The sequence below is a fragment of the Microcaecilia unicolor genome, chromosome 9, assembly GCF_901765095.1.
Source record: "Microcaecilia unicolor chromosome 9, aMicUni1.1, whole genome shotgun sequence".
Taxonomy (NCBI): domain Eukaryota; kingdom Metazoa; phylum Chordata; class Amphibia; order Gymnophiona; family Siphonopidae; genus Microcaecilia; species Microcaecilia unicolor.
In genome coordinates, this window is record NC_044039.1 from 34,276,810 (window position 1) to 34,294,513 (window position 17,704).

Here is a 17,704-nt window from a genome sequence, read left to right on the forward strand (position 1 = left end):
GGGTACAGCTATGGGAGGGTCATGGGCTGATCAGGAGCTTTACATTAAATTATACACATTATTATCGAATTCGGGGGACCTGTACCTAATTTAGGCATGGGGATTTACAGCAGTATTTTGTTAAATGGCTGCACCTAAAAGTAGTTGCAGTTCCTGGCGCTAAGCGCTGTTATCTAAATAGTGCCGTTTATAGAATAGTACTCAGTGCTTTTTTTGGCACAGATATTTTTGGCACCATTTATAGAATTTAGTCCTATATATGCATAAAATACTCCTTATAAAATTGCCCCACATGTTAAAATAAGTGCAATGATAAGATCATGCATTCTTTTATGTTTTGGTGGAACATGATTGGAGTTGCAATTTATGTGCACACAGGGCCAGCCCAAGGTTATGACACACCCTAGGCAAAGCTTCAGCTGTGCACCCCCCCATCAAGGGACAGCTCAAGGCCTTTCAGTACACTTCTGTTGTCTGGCGTTCCTCCTCCCCACCTGTAGTGTCACTGTCTAACTTCCCTCTCCTTCCCTTCCTCCATCTGCCTGTAGCGTCCAGCATCTTTCTTCTTCCCTTCTTCCCCCTGTTGTGATCAGCATCTCTCTGTTTCTCCCGTTTTCCAGTGTTCACCGGCTTTCACTCTCCTGCCCTCCGTACCTGAGGTATTCAGCATCTCAGTCCTCCCCCCCTTGCCCCCTTGTGAGGTGTTCAACATTTTCCCTACTCTCTCTAGGGCAGAACCAATGTGGCAGTCAGTCTTTAGAAGACTAATTGCATCTGGTATTTGGACTTGAACCTCTGTGCATGACCAAGGCCTATCAGATCCCGCCCCCTCCAATCTTCCAGTATTGGAGAGGGCGGAAGTCCTTAAACATGTGTTGGCCCCATGCCAGCAACAATGAGACTTTGTAGACACCTCTACTACTACATTAATGCTGCCCACCCCCAAATTGTGCTGCCTAGGCAGATGCCTATTCTGCATAGCGGTCAGGCCAGCCCTGAGCATATTTTATAAAATACCCAGTGGCGTTCCTAGGGGGCCTGACACCCGGGACGGATGGCTGATGCGCCCCGCCCCCGGGTGCAGCGCCCCTCCCCCGGAACAGCGTGACCCCCCCCCGGTGAAAGAACCCCCCCCGGGTGCACGCTGCTGGGGGGGGGGGGTACCGCACGCCTGCCAGCTCTTCGTTTTCATGCTGCCTCTGCCCCGGAACAGGAAGTAACCTGTTCCGGGGCAGAGGGAGCAAGAAAACGAAGAGCCGACAGGCGCGCGGCACCCCACCAGCGGCGTGCACCCGGGGCGGACCGCCCCCACCGCCCCCCCTTGGTACGCCACTGAAAATACCATCCAGGAAAACTATGAACACTTTATAGAATTCCCTAATTGCCAGATATTTATCACACCAGAATTTGGGGAATTCTATAAAGTGTTCATAGTTTTCCTGGATGGTTATAGTTATACAAATTCAGAAATTAAATAACAGAGCCTGAACCATAGGAGCCAACTTTTCAAAATGATCGGGGGTGCTGAATTTTTTTTTTTACAGGTGGTGCATTTCCCCCCTTCCCCCCTCTCCCCATATCCTCCCCCTCCCCCTCCTCTCCCTCCTCTCCCTTCTCTCCCCCTCATCTCCCTCTTCATTCATATCCAGCAATTCTCCTCTCTCCCCTGCCCTCTCCTCCATTCATATCCAGAAATTCTCCTCTCTCCCCTGCCCTCCCCTCCCTCCATCCATGTCCAACAAGTTTCATCTCTCCCCTGCTCTCTCTTCCATGTCCAGTGATTTCTCCTCCCTCCCCTCCCCTCCATGTCTGGTAACTTGCCCCAAACACCACCTGCCCCTTTTCAGCCTCCTCTCTTCCGAGTTCCAGGCCCCCCTCTCCTCAGAGTTCCAGGCCCCTCCTCTTCTCTGAGTTCCAGGCCCCCCTCCCTCTCCTCCGAGTGCTAGTCCCAACCCCAGCCCAACATCTTCTCCCACAACAGTCCTCCATCCACTCCTCGCCTTCCTGCCGCCCAGAATGTAAAACTCATCTTACCTCGGGTCCCGGCAGCAGTGAAAGGCAAGCAGGCTCGGCGCTTCAGCCTTCCCTTCTCTCTCAGCTCTGGTTCCACCCTCATTTCCTGTTTCCGCAAGGGCGGGACCAGAGCTGAGAGAGAAGGGAAGGCTGAAGCGCCGAGCCTGCTCGCCTTTCACTGCTGCCGGGACCCGAGGTAAGATAAGTTTTACATTCTGGGCGGCAGGAAGGCGAGGATGGAAGACTGTTGCGGCCGAGGGCGGGCAGGTTGGGCTGACTGGGAACTTCCAGCGGGTTAAAATATTGGGGGTGCTCGAGCACCCACAGCACCCACAGAGTTGGCGCCTATGGCCTGAGCCATTTGGTTGTTTTATAAAATATGCATGTTCATACATACTGTACATACAAATATTTGCACTGACTCCCAAGCAATGTTATAAAGACATATAGGTACCTATTTTTTTTATAGAATTGGCCACAAATAATGTGCCTTCTTGCCCTCTCAGCCAAGGCAACATCTTATAAATTACCCTGATTGCTGCTATATGTATAGCTGCTGACGGATAGCTGTCTGCATTCATATTCAGCTTTTCCAACTATCCAGAATGTGTTTTTAAACACCACAACTGGAGTTTTTAAAAAAACAGTCGCCCGCTATACCTGAATATTGACCTCTAAATTTATAAAAGGTGATAACATCCTTTTTATGTTCATAAAGGCTTTCTGTAGATGACTTTTTAAGAAGAATACCTGTTATCTATATATCTAGTATGTAGGTGAGCATAAATTTCCTTTCGAGATCAAATGGATTATGTCAACTCTAGTCAGTCCTCATTCCTCCCTTTGTACTTGTATCCATGATGTCTACAATCCTACCCTAGAATTTTTAGTTTTGTGATGACTATCTTAAATGAGACTCAAGAAGGAAGGCCAGAAGCATTATATCCCAGGACATAGAAAACTGGGATTATAGTTGAGTTTTAATTGCTGCTCAACAGCTGTCATGTTCATGTAAGATGCCTAGGCTAATTGCATTTGAGAGAAATACTTATGACTAATCCCCTTTCCTTGGCAGGTGTTTGATTTTCAGCTGACAGAGCAAGACATGAAAGAGATTGATGGCTTAAACAAGAATCTTCGTTACTGGGATTTTAAACCGTGAGTTGATGCATATTAGAGGGGTCAATATTCAGTAGGACTTATCCTATATAATAATACTCACCTCCAACGTTCTATGAGCCTGGCTGCCTGTGTCCGTAACTTTGGGCTCCGAAGCCCCAGCTGACGTCACTGGACGCATTACGCCGAAAACCCAGGGGACATGATCAAGTTGGAATCTGTTAGTGTGCGTGCGTCAGATGTCAGACGCACGAGCACAAACTGATTCAAACTTGATCACGTCATTCGTCCACACCGCACGGTTGAGAAGAGGAGACTTCAGCTGGCGGCGGTTGGGGCCCCCCGCCAGCACAGGTACGCGATGGCGGCGGGGAGGTTTGGCGGTGGGAAGGGAGGCTTGAGACGGTCGTGACAGGGGGGTCCAGGGGTCAGGAACTCCGAGGGGGGGATCTGGAAATCGTAGGGAGGGGGGTCTGCAAATCGGAGGGAGGAAGGCAGGGAGGTGGGCTCTGCAAATCGGAGGGAGGCAGGCAGGGAGGTGGAATTCGGAGAGCGGGATGGAGGGGTCTGGAACTCGGAGGGAGGGGGTCTGGAACTGGGGGGGAGGGAGGGGTCTGGAACTTGGAGGGGGGTCTGGAACAGGGGAGGGAAGAGAAGGGAGGAGGGGGGGAATGCACCACCTGTACAAAAAATAAAAAATAAAAAAAAAAGGGGGGGACTACCCTGGAACTCGGAGGGAGGGGGACGACGACCCTGGAACACGGAGGAAGGGGGACACTGGAACTGGGTGGGAGGGGGGGACCCCAGGCACACACACTCTCTCACAGACACACACTCGCACACAGTCTCACTCACTCTGTCACACACACACACTCGCAAATCCACTCTCTCTCACACAGTCACTCTCACACACACTCTCTCAAACATACACACTCCGAGGAAAACCTTGCTAGCGGCCATTTCATTTGTGCCTGAAACGGGCCTTTTCTACTAGTAGTTTATATTTTACCTTTATTTGTTAAACCGCAAATTATATAAACTATCAGGAGACCTAGATTATATCCATGTAATCAAAAAATATAGAGGGATATTGCCCTGAAAATGGCAAGGAGGAATCAAGATCAGGTATACATATGATGTATCACATATATAGGGGCCCTTTCACTAAGCCATAAGTGTCTATGCACATTCAATACACACCAAAATGGAGTTACCGCACTGCTACCGCGTGGCTCTTGTAGTAATTTCATTTTTGCCGCACGTCCGATACACGCAGCCGAAAAATAATTTTTATTTTCTGGCATGCATGTCGGACGCGCACCAAGTGGCGTTTGGCACACGTAGATCATTACTGCCCAGTTACCGCGTAAGACTTTACCGCTAGGTCAATGGCTGGAAGGAAGGTCTCAGAACTAAAAATGGACGCGCAGCAATTTTCATTTTGCTGCACGTCCATTTTCAGCAAAAAATTTAATAAGGCCTTTTTTACAGGTGCCCTGAAAAATGATTCTGCATGCGCCTAAAACCCGCGCTTACACTAACACAGGCCATTTTTCAGCGCACCTTAGTAAAAGGAACCCACTTGGGCAGACTGGATGGACCATACAGATTTTTATCTGCCATCATCTACTATGTTACTATGGCATGCAGTAAAATTGATTAAACCCAAATAAAAATATAACATCAAAGAAGATACACAAAGGGGGTGGGGAGTTCAAAAGTGACAAGACTACATTAGTGGCGCTGTAATGAGATAGAGAAGGACAGGTATAAGCAGAGTAATTCAAAAGGATGATATGTCACGCCCATTGCCACAACCGTTTCTCCACTTCTTTTTTTAACTTCACTGGGTGCCTGTTAAATATCGAGACAATTTAAAATTCTGTCTTTAGCATTTAAAGCTTATCGTACTGGTACCCCTGATTACTTAGCGACTTTAACAATTCCATATGTATCTGTACGTGTTCTCCGTTCATTTAATGACCATACAATGGTTCTCCCAAACCCATCTAAGGCTCATTGGGAGTCCACCCAAAGGAGTGGAGGAGTGGCCTAGTGGTTAGTGTAGCAGGTTGGGGATCTGGGTTCAATTCCTGCTGATGCCTGATGGTCAGCCGTGGGTTGAAATCCTGAGGAGCCAGGTTCACTTCCCTCTGCAGCTCCATGTGACCCTGGGCAAGTCTCTTAACCCTCCATTGCCCCAGAAACAATGTACTACTTAAACTGTGAACCCACTAGGGACAGTCCCAGTAGCTGTAAAATGAGACTGTAAACCACTTAGGTCTAAGTAATATATAAATACATGATTAAAATGAGTACTTTGCTATGAAATTCTTTTCCAGTGTCTCTTAGATCAGAATACTCCTTTCAACAGTTTAAGTGGGTCTTTTACTAAGGTGCGCTCACGTTTTTGGTGTACGCTAAAATTGACTATGCCAATGCATTCCTATGGGCGTCTCTAACGTATAGCACGCGCCTCATTCGTGCGCCAAAAACTTGAGCGCACCTTGGTAAAAGACCCCCTAAGATTGCTCTCAAAACTTACTTTTTTCATTTGACATTTGATGGTTCCATATCCAATACAGTTTCATCGTTTTTCTCTCCGCTTCTGCAAGGCTTCTTCTGCGGGCTGCTATAGAGTGTGATTGTGTGAAATTCATGGGTGTTTGTTAATCTGTCTTATATGATTATGGCATTCCTTTCTGAATTAATTTTAAAGTTTATTTTATTGTACCCCACATTGGTTTGCTTTAGTGATAAAGGCCATTTAGTAAATTGTAATAAACGGTAAATGAAGAATGGGTGTTAGATTAAGTGGATGGATAGGTGATTTACATCTAATAAATGATAGTTCTGAGCGGAGGTCAAGGGGAAGAGAATTGCACAGGGGAGGGAGCAACAACACCGAAATATGAAGAATGAGCAAGATGTTTGCGGATCTGTAAAAAGGAGGGAATTACTAAGAGGTGTTGGTTAATAGAACAAAGAGTAAGACCCAGAAGATACGGAATGAGAAAACTGAAGAGAAAGGATGGAATTCCAGAATACAAGATATGATAGACAGGCAGCCAGTGTTCTTTTATTAGAAGCTGAGAATCCAGCCGCTCAACTCCAGCACGTCAGCCACAGCGGACGAAGAACTTGAAAGACGTCACCTCAGGTTGGCTGGTGAGGGTTGGGGTCCCCCGCCAGCTGAAGAAATATTTTTAAAGGCCCAGGAGGAAGCGGACCTCGGCGCAAAAGTAAGAAACGGCAGCGGGGGAGGGTTGGCGGTGGGAGGGGGTGGATAGAGTCGTCGGTGGTGGTGGGGGGTCCGGTAATGGCGGCGGGGAGGGGTTGGTGGCGGCGGCGAGGGGCTAAAATGTGCCCCCTCCCTCTGGCTCTGGCCCCCCCTACCGCCGGAGGCCAGATACGCCTACAGTAATTGATTCGTGAAATAATGAGAGAGTGAATTAGTAGACAAAGAGGGGCATTTTCGATATGATGTCAAAGTTGGACTCGAAAGAGCAAAACATCTATCTGTTTTTTTGAAAGTGGCCACATGCTAGATGGTTTTGTGCTCTGTGCAAAACACACAAAATCAAACCATTGGGATGTAGGAGGAGCGATCAATCTTAGGGGGTCTTTACGAAGTGGCAGTGAACCCAACGCGGGCTTACTGCTCTCTAATCCAGAACTACCACCGGGCTTCCATAGCAGCCTGGTGGTAGTCTCCACCACCAGCGCACGCCACTTCCGTTGTTACAAAAATATTTTTATTTTTGTAGCGCCGGTGTTTACCCAGCAGTAATCAGGCAGTGCTGTGTGCTGCCTGGTAACTGCCGGGTTAGCGCAGGAGCCCTTACCGCCACCTCCATGGGTGGTGGTAAGTGCTCCCCCCCCCTGAAATAGCCACGCAGAAAGTGGTTCACTTGCCACATGGCCATTTTTTTAAAAATGGATTTAGTGAAGGTAAATTTTGCCTCACCAATCTACTACATTTCTTTGAAGGGATGAACAAATATGTGGATAAAGGTGAGCCGGTTGATAATGTGTATCTGGATTTTCAAAAGGCATTTGACAAAGTACCTCATGAAAGATTCCAGAGGAAATTAGAGAGTCATGGGATAGGAAGTAGTGTTCTATTGTGGATTAAAAACTGGTTAAAAGAGAGAAAACAGAGAGTAGGGTCAAATGGTCAGTATTCTCAATGGAGAAGGGTAGATAGTGAGGTTCCCCAGGGAGGGGTCCTCTTCAAAGACCCTAATGCCTGCTCCGAGCTGGCATTATTTTATTTTACAGCACTAAAGCAGCTTTGTTTTGTGTGCTGTTCTCTGAGCATTGAGAGGGAATAGAAAATGACCTCATTGCCATCCATTTGACTACAATAGCATACAATATGCACTAATCTTTGGCGTACATTCTGTGCTATTTAATGCGGGCGCTAGTCTGGTGCTAATGGCCTCTAGCGCCTGCGTTTGCTTCTGAGCATCAGGGCCTGAGGACTATATTTAAGAGAGAAGGGGAAAGAGTGACCAGCACCACTAGGTGGCATCCCAGACTTGAGTATCAAGGTATAAGTCCATCCTATCAGTGACAGGACACAGCACTGAAGGGCATTTGGATGTAGCATAGAGTAAGTGCTAGCCTTTTTCTTTTTTAAATGCTATATCTGGAATCCTTCTGGTGCCTCAGGGGTATGGAACTGAGCTGTTGTCTGTGAATGAATAGAGACTGGAAAAACACAAGGGCACTGAAGTGTCAAGTCTATTGGAGTTTTACCATCCTGCCCTCTAAGGGACTTTCAAAGGGGCTGTTTACTGCAAGAATTTGACCAGACTATTTTGAGCGATCTGCCCATAGTTTCTGGCCTGTTATAACCATAGAACCTCTCAGTTCATCTTTCAAAGCTTGTGGCTCCAATTATAAAAGGTAGGGATATATTTAACATTAACATTAGATAACACTACGAGTAGAGGAGATCTTTCCATCAGTATTAGAAAAAACGTCAGTCTGAGAAGGCCTAAATTGCTTTTAGGGGATGCGCATTTGCTAGCAAGCATTCAGTTTCTTAATGCACCTTAAATTTGTATGCACAAAATCGATTTAATACATATGAACTTACAAATAGAGATGTTCATTTTCAAAGCACATAGGGGCCGATATTCAGATTGCGGGAGGCAGCCCAGCTAACTTACACGGTTGGTAGTGAGTTTGGATATTCAATGCCAGGCCGTTTCCGGTGACTGGCATTGAATAGCTGGTTTATTTTTGGCTGGTTTAAACTTAACTGGCCAAGTCAATATTCAGCGCTGGCCGGTTAAGGTTAAACCAACCAATGATAAGCCTGCTATTTGGGCGGTCCAGTTTGACTACCAAACTTAGCTAGCGATGTGCTGTATATTTGCGCGATATAGCAAATTAGCCACTAAGCACAGACCGCGAGTATTCAGCGGGAGATAGTTGGCTGGTCCCCGCTGAATATTTCCAGATAGCTGCTTAAATTCTATTTAACCAGCTAGGAGCCATTCCTGGACAGTTAAATAGCAATGAAAATCAGGCAGATAGACTTACAAAGGGACTCATTTTCAAAACACTTAGACTTACAGTCAATGCAGTGGCGTAGCTAGGTGGGGCGCCAGGGGAGCGGCCGCTCCCCCTAACAGAGTTCTGCTGGCGCCGGCGCCTATGTTTTTTCGTCCTGTTGCAGTGAAAATGTGTGCCGGCGCAGGCGGAAGGCCTCTCCGGCTCTCCCAGCGCCGTCAACTTGCCTCATCCTGGCTCCGCTTCTGAGTCAATGATGCTGAATAAACGTTGTAAACACTGACCACTGCTGCTGTAATAATTAAAAATTATCCACATAGCTCAATATCATCACATTTTTGATTGCTGCCTTTGCTCTGCTCTCCTTCCGCCCTTCAATATATGGAATGGTGCCATGGCACTTAGATGCCCCAGGTACAATATATAATATAGATTGTGAGCCCATTAGGGACTGTGCAAAGTACCTCTAATAGAAATTGTAAACTGCATAGTCACCTCAGGGGTCAATTGCGGTATATCAAGTGCTATAAATAAAAATAAATAAATAAATGCATTTCCAGCCCTGGAGCATCATGAGCCAGAAACAAGACCTGTGTGACATGCCCCCTAGTACTCCCACCCTAATTACTATGTCATGAAAAGCTACGAGAATGGTATGGGATTTGCGTTACAAGACGTATGAGGAGACACTTGCTGAACTAAGCATGTATACTCTGGAAGAAAGGAGAAACAGGGGTGATATGATACAGACGTTCAAATATTTGAAAGGTATTAATCCGCAAACGAACCTTTTCAGGAGATGCGAAGGCAGTAGAACGAGAGGACATGACATGAAATGAGATTGAAGGGGGGCAGACTCAAGAAAAATGTCAGGAAGTATTTTTTCACGGAGAGAGTAGTGGATGCTTGGAATGCCCTCCCGCAGGAGGTGGTGAAAATGAAAACGGTAACAGAATTCAAACATGCGTGGGATAAGCATAAAGGAATCCTGTGCAGAAGGAATGGATCCTCAGGAGCTTAGTCGAGATCGGGAGGCGGGGCTGGTGGTTGGGAGGCGGAGATAGTGCTGGGCAGACTTATACGGTCTGTGCCAGAGCCGGTGGTGGGAGGCAGGGATAGTGCTGGGCAGACTTATACAGTCTGTGCCAGAGCCAGTGGTGGGAGGCGGGGATAGTGCTGGGCAGACTTATACAGTCTGTGCCAGAGCCAGTGGTGGGAGGCGGGGATAGTGCTGGGCAGACTTATACGGTCTGTGCCAGAGCCAGTGGTTGGGAGGCGGGGATAGTGCTGGGCAGACTTATACGGTCTGTGCCCTGAAGAGCACAGGTACAAATCAAAGTAGGGTATACACAAAAAGTAGTACATATGAGTTGTCTTGTTGGGCAGACTGGATGGACCGTGCAGGTCTTTTTCTGCCGTCATCTACTATGTTACTATGTTACTATCCAGCTTATTTTCGAAAGAGAAAAACGCCTATAGTGCGACCTAAATCGGGAGATAGACGTTTGTCTCGCAAAGGCGCCCAAATCGGTATAATCGAAAGCCGATTTTGGGCGTTTCCAACTGCACTCCGTTGCGGAAACGAATAAAGTTGACGGGGCGTGTCGGAGGCGTGGTGGAGGCGGAACTGGGGCGTGGCTATCAGCCGAGGAGAGATGGGCGTCTTTAGCTGATAATCGAAAAAAAGGCGTTTTTATCACGATTTTGGGTCACTTTTTTTGGACCCTTTTTTTTCACGAACAAGTCCCAAAAAAGTGCTCCAACTGCCCAGATGACCACTGGAGGGAATCGGGGATGACCTCCCCGGACTCCCCCAGTGGTCACTAACCCCCTCCCACCAAAAAAACCCCACTTTAAAAACTTTTTTTCCAGCCTGTATGCCAGCCTCAAATGCCGTACCCACCTCCATGACAGCAGAATGTGTTCGATCCTCTCACAGCCTTTCCCTGGGTCAGATGTGGCTCTCGGGTGCACTACAGGGTCACATCAGCATTGCATTGTGGTGGGTGTAGGGTATTGGGCTCCGTGATTTCATTAGCTTGTGTTACAGTCTCACGATGTTGGTAGTTGGTAGGCTCTTCTCCCATGGTGCTTTTCCCCCTGCCTACTGGGTCAGAGTGTGCCCTGTTGTGTTTCCTGTTGTAGTCCATGCGGTAGTGGCCATTTTTGTAAGCCAGTTTTAGTTCCCTTTCCTGTGTTAGCCACGTTAGACAACTTAGTTCTTCTCTTGAATGTGGCTGAAAGAGGGCATTGTACAGCATTCTGCCAGCTCTGACCTACTGCTCATCTCAGTACCAGGGAGACTCGTTGCCAGTGGGGCACAACCTCTGATCTGCAGTTAACTGTGAGTAAACGTGCTTATTCCAATAAAGGACGTTTTCGGAGAGATTACTCTTCAGGTGTAAACTGGTGTGCCAATGTTATATAGCAGCAACCAGTCCTAGAGGCCTGCGTGTATGCAGGTCCCTGGAGCACTTTTAGTGGGTACCGCAGTGCACTTCAGCCAGGTGGCCCCAGGCCCATCCCCCCTCTACTTGTAACACTTGTGCTGGTAAATGGGAGGCCTCCAAAACCCACTGTACCCACATGTAGATGCCCCTTCACCCCTAAGAGCTATGGTAGTGTTGTACATTTGTGGGTTTTGGGGGAGGGGGGTTGGGTGTTCAGCACCCTTGGTAAGGGAGCTATGCATGTGGGAGCTTTTTCTGAAGTCCACCGCACTGACCTAGGGTGCCCAGTTGGTGTCCTGGCATATCAGGGGGGCCAGTGTACTACGAATCCTGGCCCCTCCCACGACCAAATGGCTCGGATTAGGATGTTTTTGAGCTGGGCGTTTTTAGTTTCCATTATCGCTAAAAAAAACAAACGCCGTGCTCAAAAACGTCCATTTTTTCGAAAATATGGTTCGGCCCGCCCCTTCACGGACCCGTTCTCGGAGATAAACGCCCATAGAGATAGGCGTTTCCGTTCGATTATGCCCCTCCACGTTTACTATGTTACTATGGTGTGGCAGGGTTGGGAATGGATGGGACACAATTTTAGCACCCTGGCCTCCTTTGTGCCCCAGACAGCTGCATTGACCACACATCCCTTGCTATGGGCCTGTTACAGCCAGTAGAATCCATATAGCCTATGAATATCTTAGGATAGAGAAGTTATACAGATGGAGGACAATTCTATGAAGTGGCCCTTTGAGGGTGCCTCAATGGAGCCTTTATAGAATACTAGCATAACTGGGTATATACGTATATATGTGTGTAAACTTGAGCACTTATACCAGCCATGGTGTAAATGTTTGCTCCTGAAAATCTGTTCACTTACACACAAGATAATCTACGGGGAAGCCCCAGAATACTTGCTTACTCTAATCGATCTGCCCTCTAGAAATGCCCAGAGCTCTGCAAGGACTTACCTCCATCTTCATTACCCCACCTGTAGGCATGTAAAATACAAGACTCTTTATGCTTCGTCCTTCCCCTACATCAGCACACAATCTTGGAATGTCCTGCCACGACAGTTTAAGGAGCTTGTGGACCATCAGCAGTTCAAGAAGTCCTTAAAGACCTTCTTATTCGCCAAGGCTTATTCCCCTGGCTACTACCCTTACCACTTGTTGGCTCTTCACCCCTGTCCTTTGCCCGTGTCATCCCGTGTACCTTCCCCTCCTGTCACATTCTGTTACTATGCCATCTCTATACTGAATTGTATACTCTTGACTTGATGTAAGCCGCATTGTGCCTGCTTATGTGGGAAAATGTGGGTAAAAATGCACCAAATAAATATTCAGGAGATACATGCATAACTTATAGAATTCTATAAGTTACTGGTGTAAGTTTGTGCCATGTATCTGCTTCACCCAGACTCCACCCGTGTGAACACACACCTGTAGGATAGCACATAGCCAGATTGTAGGCATTTATGCTTGTATGCACACACAGAGGCCCATATATGCCAGTATAGAGGTCATTTATGCATGTATTTGCCATGTAAAAGTTAAGCACTTCCTTTATAGAATTACCCCTTAAAGGTAATTCTATAACAGGGTGTTTGCTAAAGGTCCTGGTTATGGTGCCTATTTTAGGCCTATTCCATAAGGAAACATAGAGGGGCATTTTCGAAAGAAACGGCTAAATTGGAATTTTTAAAATTAATTTCACATATTCTTATTAATAAAATGTTCTAGCCTATAGTAGAACTTATTAATGGGAGAAATTGATTCTACATGGGTTAATTCATAAGTAATATTCATTAAAGCAATTTTTGTGTGCACTGAAATTTTAAGGCAGCATAATGAGCCAAATGCATGCTAATGACTGCATCTCTAAGATCTGTTGCTGTTCATTTGATGAAGGGGATGTGTCTGATTGTTTAGCACAATGCATTCAATTCTCTAGCTAAGTGTTACGCTTCTCGCGAAACACTGGGTCTGTGAGCCCTTGGGCCACTGCCGAGGAGCGGCAGGTAAATCACCCAAACAGGAGGCAAGGCAGACCACAGACAGACAGGTGCAGGCTGGACTGGAGCAGCTGGACTGGAACAGAAGCACTAAGCAGCAGCAGGAGAATAGTCCATGTATCAAGCAGAGTCTTACCGGCAGGCAGCAAAGCAGCAGGGAAACCAGGAACCACACAGAGTCTGTAGGCTGGCGACAATCAAACGTAAACCAAGGATCAAACAGGGTCTTGGGCAGGGAGCAGACAGTAGAATAAACCAGGAAACAAGCAGAGTCTTGGGCAGGCAGCAGACAGTAGAACAAACCAGGAAACAAGCAGAGTCTTGGGCAGGCAGCAGACAGTAGAATAAACCAGGAAACCAGCGGAGTCAAAGGCAGGCAGCAATCAGTAAAATAATCCAGGAACACAAGCAGGGTCAAAGACAGGCAAAGCAAGCATTCAGGGCAGGAACCGCAACAGACTAACAAGGACAAGAACACAGCTGAAGACCTCTGTTGCCAAGGCAAAGCCTGAAAGTTCCCAGGTGCTTAATAAAGGCAACATACAAGGGAGTTCACCAGGTAAGGGTACTGCTAAGTTCCAAAAATCCCAAGACAGTCTGGAAGGCTGGAAGATCCGGACCGGACCAGACCAGCATGACTTCTGGAACATGGGAAACAGCAAACAGATAGTCCATCGCAGCCACCAGGTCTGACCACCAGGTGGCGAGTTAGGTGCCAGATAGTACTGTCAGTAAGGATCGATCAGGAATGAGATGAGAATGGCACCAGAAAAATCCAAGAGGGGGATTAGCTATTAATCATGATCTTTGAAGGGCTGCATTTAGAGAGGTTGTCCTTCAGTGTCACAGTTCTAAGATACCTGAAACTTTCTTTCTAATTTCTCTTTTGCAGATTAGCAGACCACCCTGAATATCCATTTCACGATGAATATTAAGGAGACACTTCTGTGAAGATTTGTAAAGCTTGCATCCCTCCCTTCAAGAATTGCTTTGCTTCAAGAATTGTTTTGCTCCATTTTTTCACAACATTTGCTGATTATATCATGGAGGTGGTTTCAGGGTTCTTTTCTCTGTAAATGGTAGTCATGCAGATGCTAAAATACAATGGTGCCGATATTCAGACCACGGGAGGCATCCTGGCTAATTCTTGCGGTCGGAAGGTGAGGTCGGATATCAAAGCTGGGCTGTTTCTGGTGATCGGCATTGAATATTCGGTTTAATTTTGGCTGGTTTAAACTTAACCGGCCAAGCCAATATTCAACACTGGCCAGTTACGTTTATAGCAGCCAAAGATAGGCCTGTTATTTGGGCGGCCCGATTTGGCCACCAATCTTAGCCGATGATGGGCTGAATGTTGGCTACATAGCTAGTTAGCTGCTGTCCCCAGGATTCTATATATGTAGTGTACCTTGCATTCCAGGCCGAAATCCAAGTGGATTCTTTAACAGCGTGTGTAACTTAATTGGCTTAACAAGCTAATCACCATTGATAAAAGCATTTAACAATGTTCAAGTGCACAGCGCTGCGTACGTCTAGTAGCGCTTTAGAAATGATAAGTAGTAGTAGTAGTAGTAACAAGCAATAATCACTAACTGGCAATAATTAGAATTTTCGCACACTACTCACTAAGCATATTTTGTAATGCACTGTGCCTAACTTCTAATGAACGCAGGCAAAAATGGACGTGGTTATGGGTGGAGAAATGGGCATTTTGTGAGCATTCCCAAATTTATGCATGCAGTTATACAATATAACCCAATGCAGTTAAAATTACGCGTTGGGATTTACACCATGTTTTCATTGGCATAAATGGACGCGCTTAGTTTTAAGCGCTGGAATATCAACTAAGCATATTCTATATACCACACATAAATCTAGGCGCTGCTTATAGGACACGCTTAGACGGAAATGTTTTCAATGCTGATTTTTTAGGCACCATATTTAGAATCCTCCACCCTCGTGCTGCCTATTCAATGGGTTTTCCCCCATTGAATATTCACAGATAGCCGATTAAGTGCTATTTAACTGGCCAGGAGCCATTCCTGGCCAGTTAAATAACTCCGAATATGAGGGGGAATTAACTTAAAGAATCAGCAGAAGAACTAAGCAATCAATTAAGCAATATAGGTCAACAATATCAGAGCCAAAGTTCTGTGATTTTATTGTAGAGTGGAAATCAGGCTGTATCTTAAAGAAATGTCATTTATAAGATTCTCATTCTCTCTTAATCTAAAGTCAATAAAAGTTCCTTTTACTAAAGTGTGATAAGTTTTTTTCTCACATACCATGCTTTAACACCAAATATTAACACACGATAAGTGCAAATGCTGTGCAATTATTGTTGGGAGCTTGCCCAGTATGTCCTTTGATGTACCAATTCTATCATTGGGTGCCCACATTTTATGCCACTCGTGTGCATAAATTCACAGAATGCCAGCACTTTTGCAGGAAAGTGTACTCTTACATGCGTAGGTGGCAGCAAACCAACTAAGCGCTATTCTGTAACTGAAAGGGGGTGTTCACATGGGTGGAGCTGCCACTTATTTACATGCCCTCTTTGCCATATTTAGGTGCATGCAGTAACAGCAGGTCAGTGGCTGGTGCCTAGATCTGAGGCATGCCGATACTGCGTTACACTAGTAGAGTGGCATCCAGAAGCCCAGATACTCTCACCACATGGCACTGGGATGCTTAAAAGAGGCCTCCCATTTATAGAAATGCCTGCTTTGTTTGTCTTCCATGCATGATTGAAGTCCTTCACCGTTAAGGGTAAGAGTATTTGATATACTGCCTTTTTGTGGTACAATCAAAACGGTTCACAATTATTATATGCAGGCAGGGGCAGCCCAAGGCAAAATGCCACCTGAGGCAGGGCTGAGATGCCGCCCCCACCAGGTCAAGTTCTTGAATCTCCCCCATCCTTCCTCCACCCCCTTCCCGAATTTACCTTCTTTCTCCATTTTCCAAAAGCCGGTAGCGGCAGCAATTCCCATACACTGCCCTGCCAGTAGCACCGACCCTTTCTGTACTGCGGCTACCTTTGAGGAAACAGGAAGTTACATCAGAGAGGCGGGCTGCAGTAAGAGAAGAGGTGGGTTCCGGCAGCAGAGCAGCATATGAGAATCACTGACACCGCTGACTTTAAAAAAAATGTAAAAAGAAGGTAAACTTTGGAAACAGAATGGAGGGTGGAAGGGGGAGATGCTGCTACCAGAAAAGTGCCGCCTGAGGCCCCCGCCTCAACTAGCTTAATGGTTGGGCCGCCCCTGTATTCAGGTACTTTCTGTCCCTTGTGGGCTCACAATCTAAGTATTATACCTGGGGTAATGGAGTCACAAGGAGCTGCAGTGGGATTCAAACCCAGTTCCACAAGTTCTGAATCCACTGCACTATCCACTAGACAATTCCTTCAGTGGCTTCTACCAGTGGAGGAGTTGTCTAGTGCAGTGATGTTCCTAGGTTGGCTGCCACCTGGGGCAGATCGCCTTTGTGCCTCCTCCCAGCGAATCACCCCCACCCCCAAGCGCACCGCTCACCTCCTGGGGATGCAGGGAGCAGTCACGCAACTGTCAGCTCTACCTGCTCCCTGCCCCGGAACAAGAAGTAACATCAGAGGGAGCAGGGAACAGCCCCACGACTGCTCCCTGCACCCCCTTGCAGCGTGCACCTGGGGAGGACCGACCCCACCGCTCCACCCTTGGTACGCCCTGGTCTAGTGGTCGCCATATGTTGATGAGCCTTGGTGAAAAAGCATCTCTTCATGTTATTTTTAACCTCCCTTGCTTCAAATCGATATGACTTTTTATCTTTAAGGTTTTCATTCAATGAAAAAAAGTTTACTTTTTTATATTTACTGAAGTTATGCCATTTTAGCTTCTTCGGGCAGTGTTTTTTATGGCATGGGCTGCACAACATTCTTCGTGTCCTCTTTTGTCTGTCTTTACTTTGTCAATGTCTTTTTGGTCCTTAGAACTGATGTCTGTCACATTTATTTTCATAATTGAGACCATCAAATCTGAATGCCCAGATATCCTTTCGAAATTTAAATTATAACAATGGTCTATATATCTAGTGCTATAGAAATAATTAGTACTAGTGGTGAAGAAGAAATGCTTCTCACAAATAAATTCTGTCCTCAGAGATTATAAAATGGATCCAGCCTGTTGCTTATGTAGACCACTTGCATATGAGCATTGAGTGGATTGCAGGTGTAACCCATGGCTTGTTTAAGAACATGACAGAGTGAGCCTTGGGTAGCAGGTCATTAGGGGAGTGACTGGAGGACCCAGGAGGAGCTCAGAAGTTATAAGAGGGAAGCTCAGAGGAAAAGATTTGTCCTTGGTTCTGCCTCTTGACAGAGTAACTAGGTCCTTGGTTGCCTGAGTTCTGTGTTACTTATAGCCCCCTGCCAGGTTACCCATTGCAATTAAGGGGGGGTCCTGCAATGAAGAACCAACAGATTGAAGCCATACAGGCTCATTTTTGAAAGAGGACGCCCATCTTTCGACATAAATCGAAAGATAGGCGTTCTTCTCCCAGGGTTGTCCAAATTGGTATAATCGAATGCCGATTTTGGACATCCCCAACTGCTTTC

General features: G+C 46.5%; 1 protein-coding gene across 1 annotated transcript in view; it reads left to right on the top strand.

Annotated features, from left to right (window-relative positions):
• LOC115477383 (prostaglandin F synthase 1-like) overlaps window positions 1-14,688 on the top strand; it is an 87,510-nt gene extending 72,822 nt beyond the window's left edge. Inside the window, exons 9-10 of the mRNA XM_030214224.1 lie at window positions 3,089-3,171; window positions 14,003-14,688. Of these exons, the coding sequence (XP_030070084.1) occupies window positions 3,089-3,171; window positions 14,003-14,045 (126 nt within the window). The 3' untranslated portion in view covers window positions 14,046-14,688. The remainder of the gene's footprint in view (window positions 1-3,088; window positions 3,172-14,002) is intronic.
• The last annotated feature ends 3,016 nt before the right edge of the window (window positions 14,689-17,704 follow it).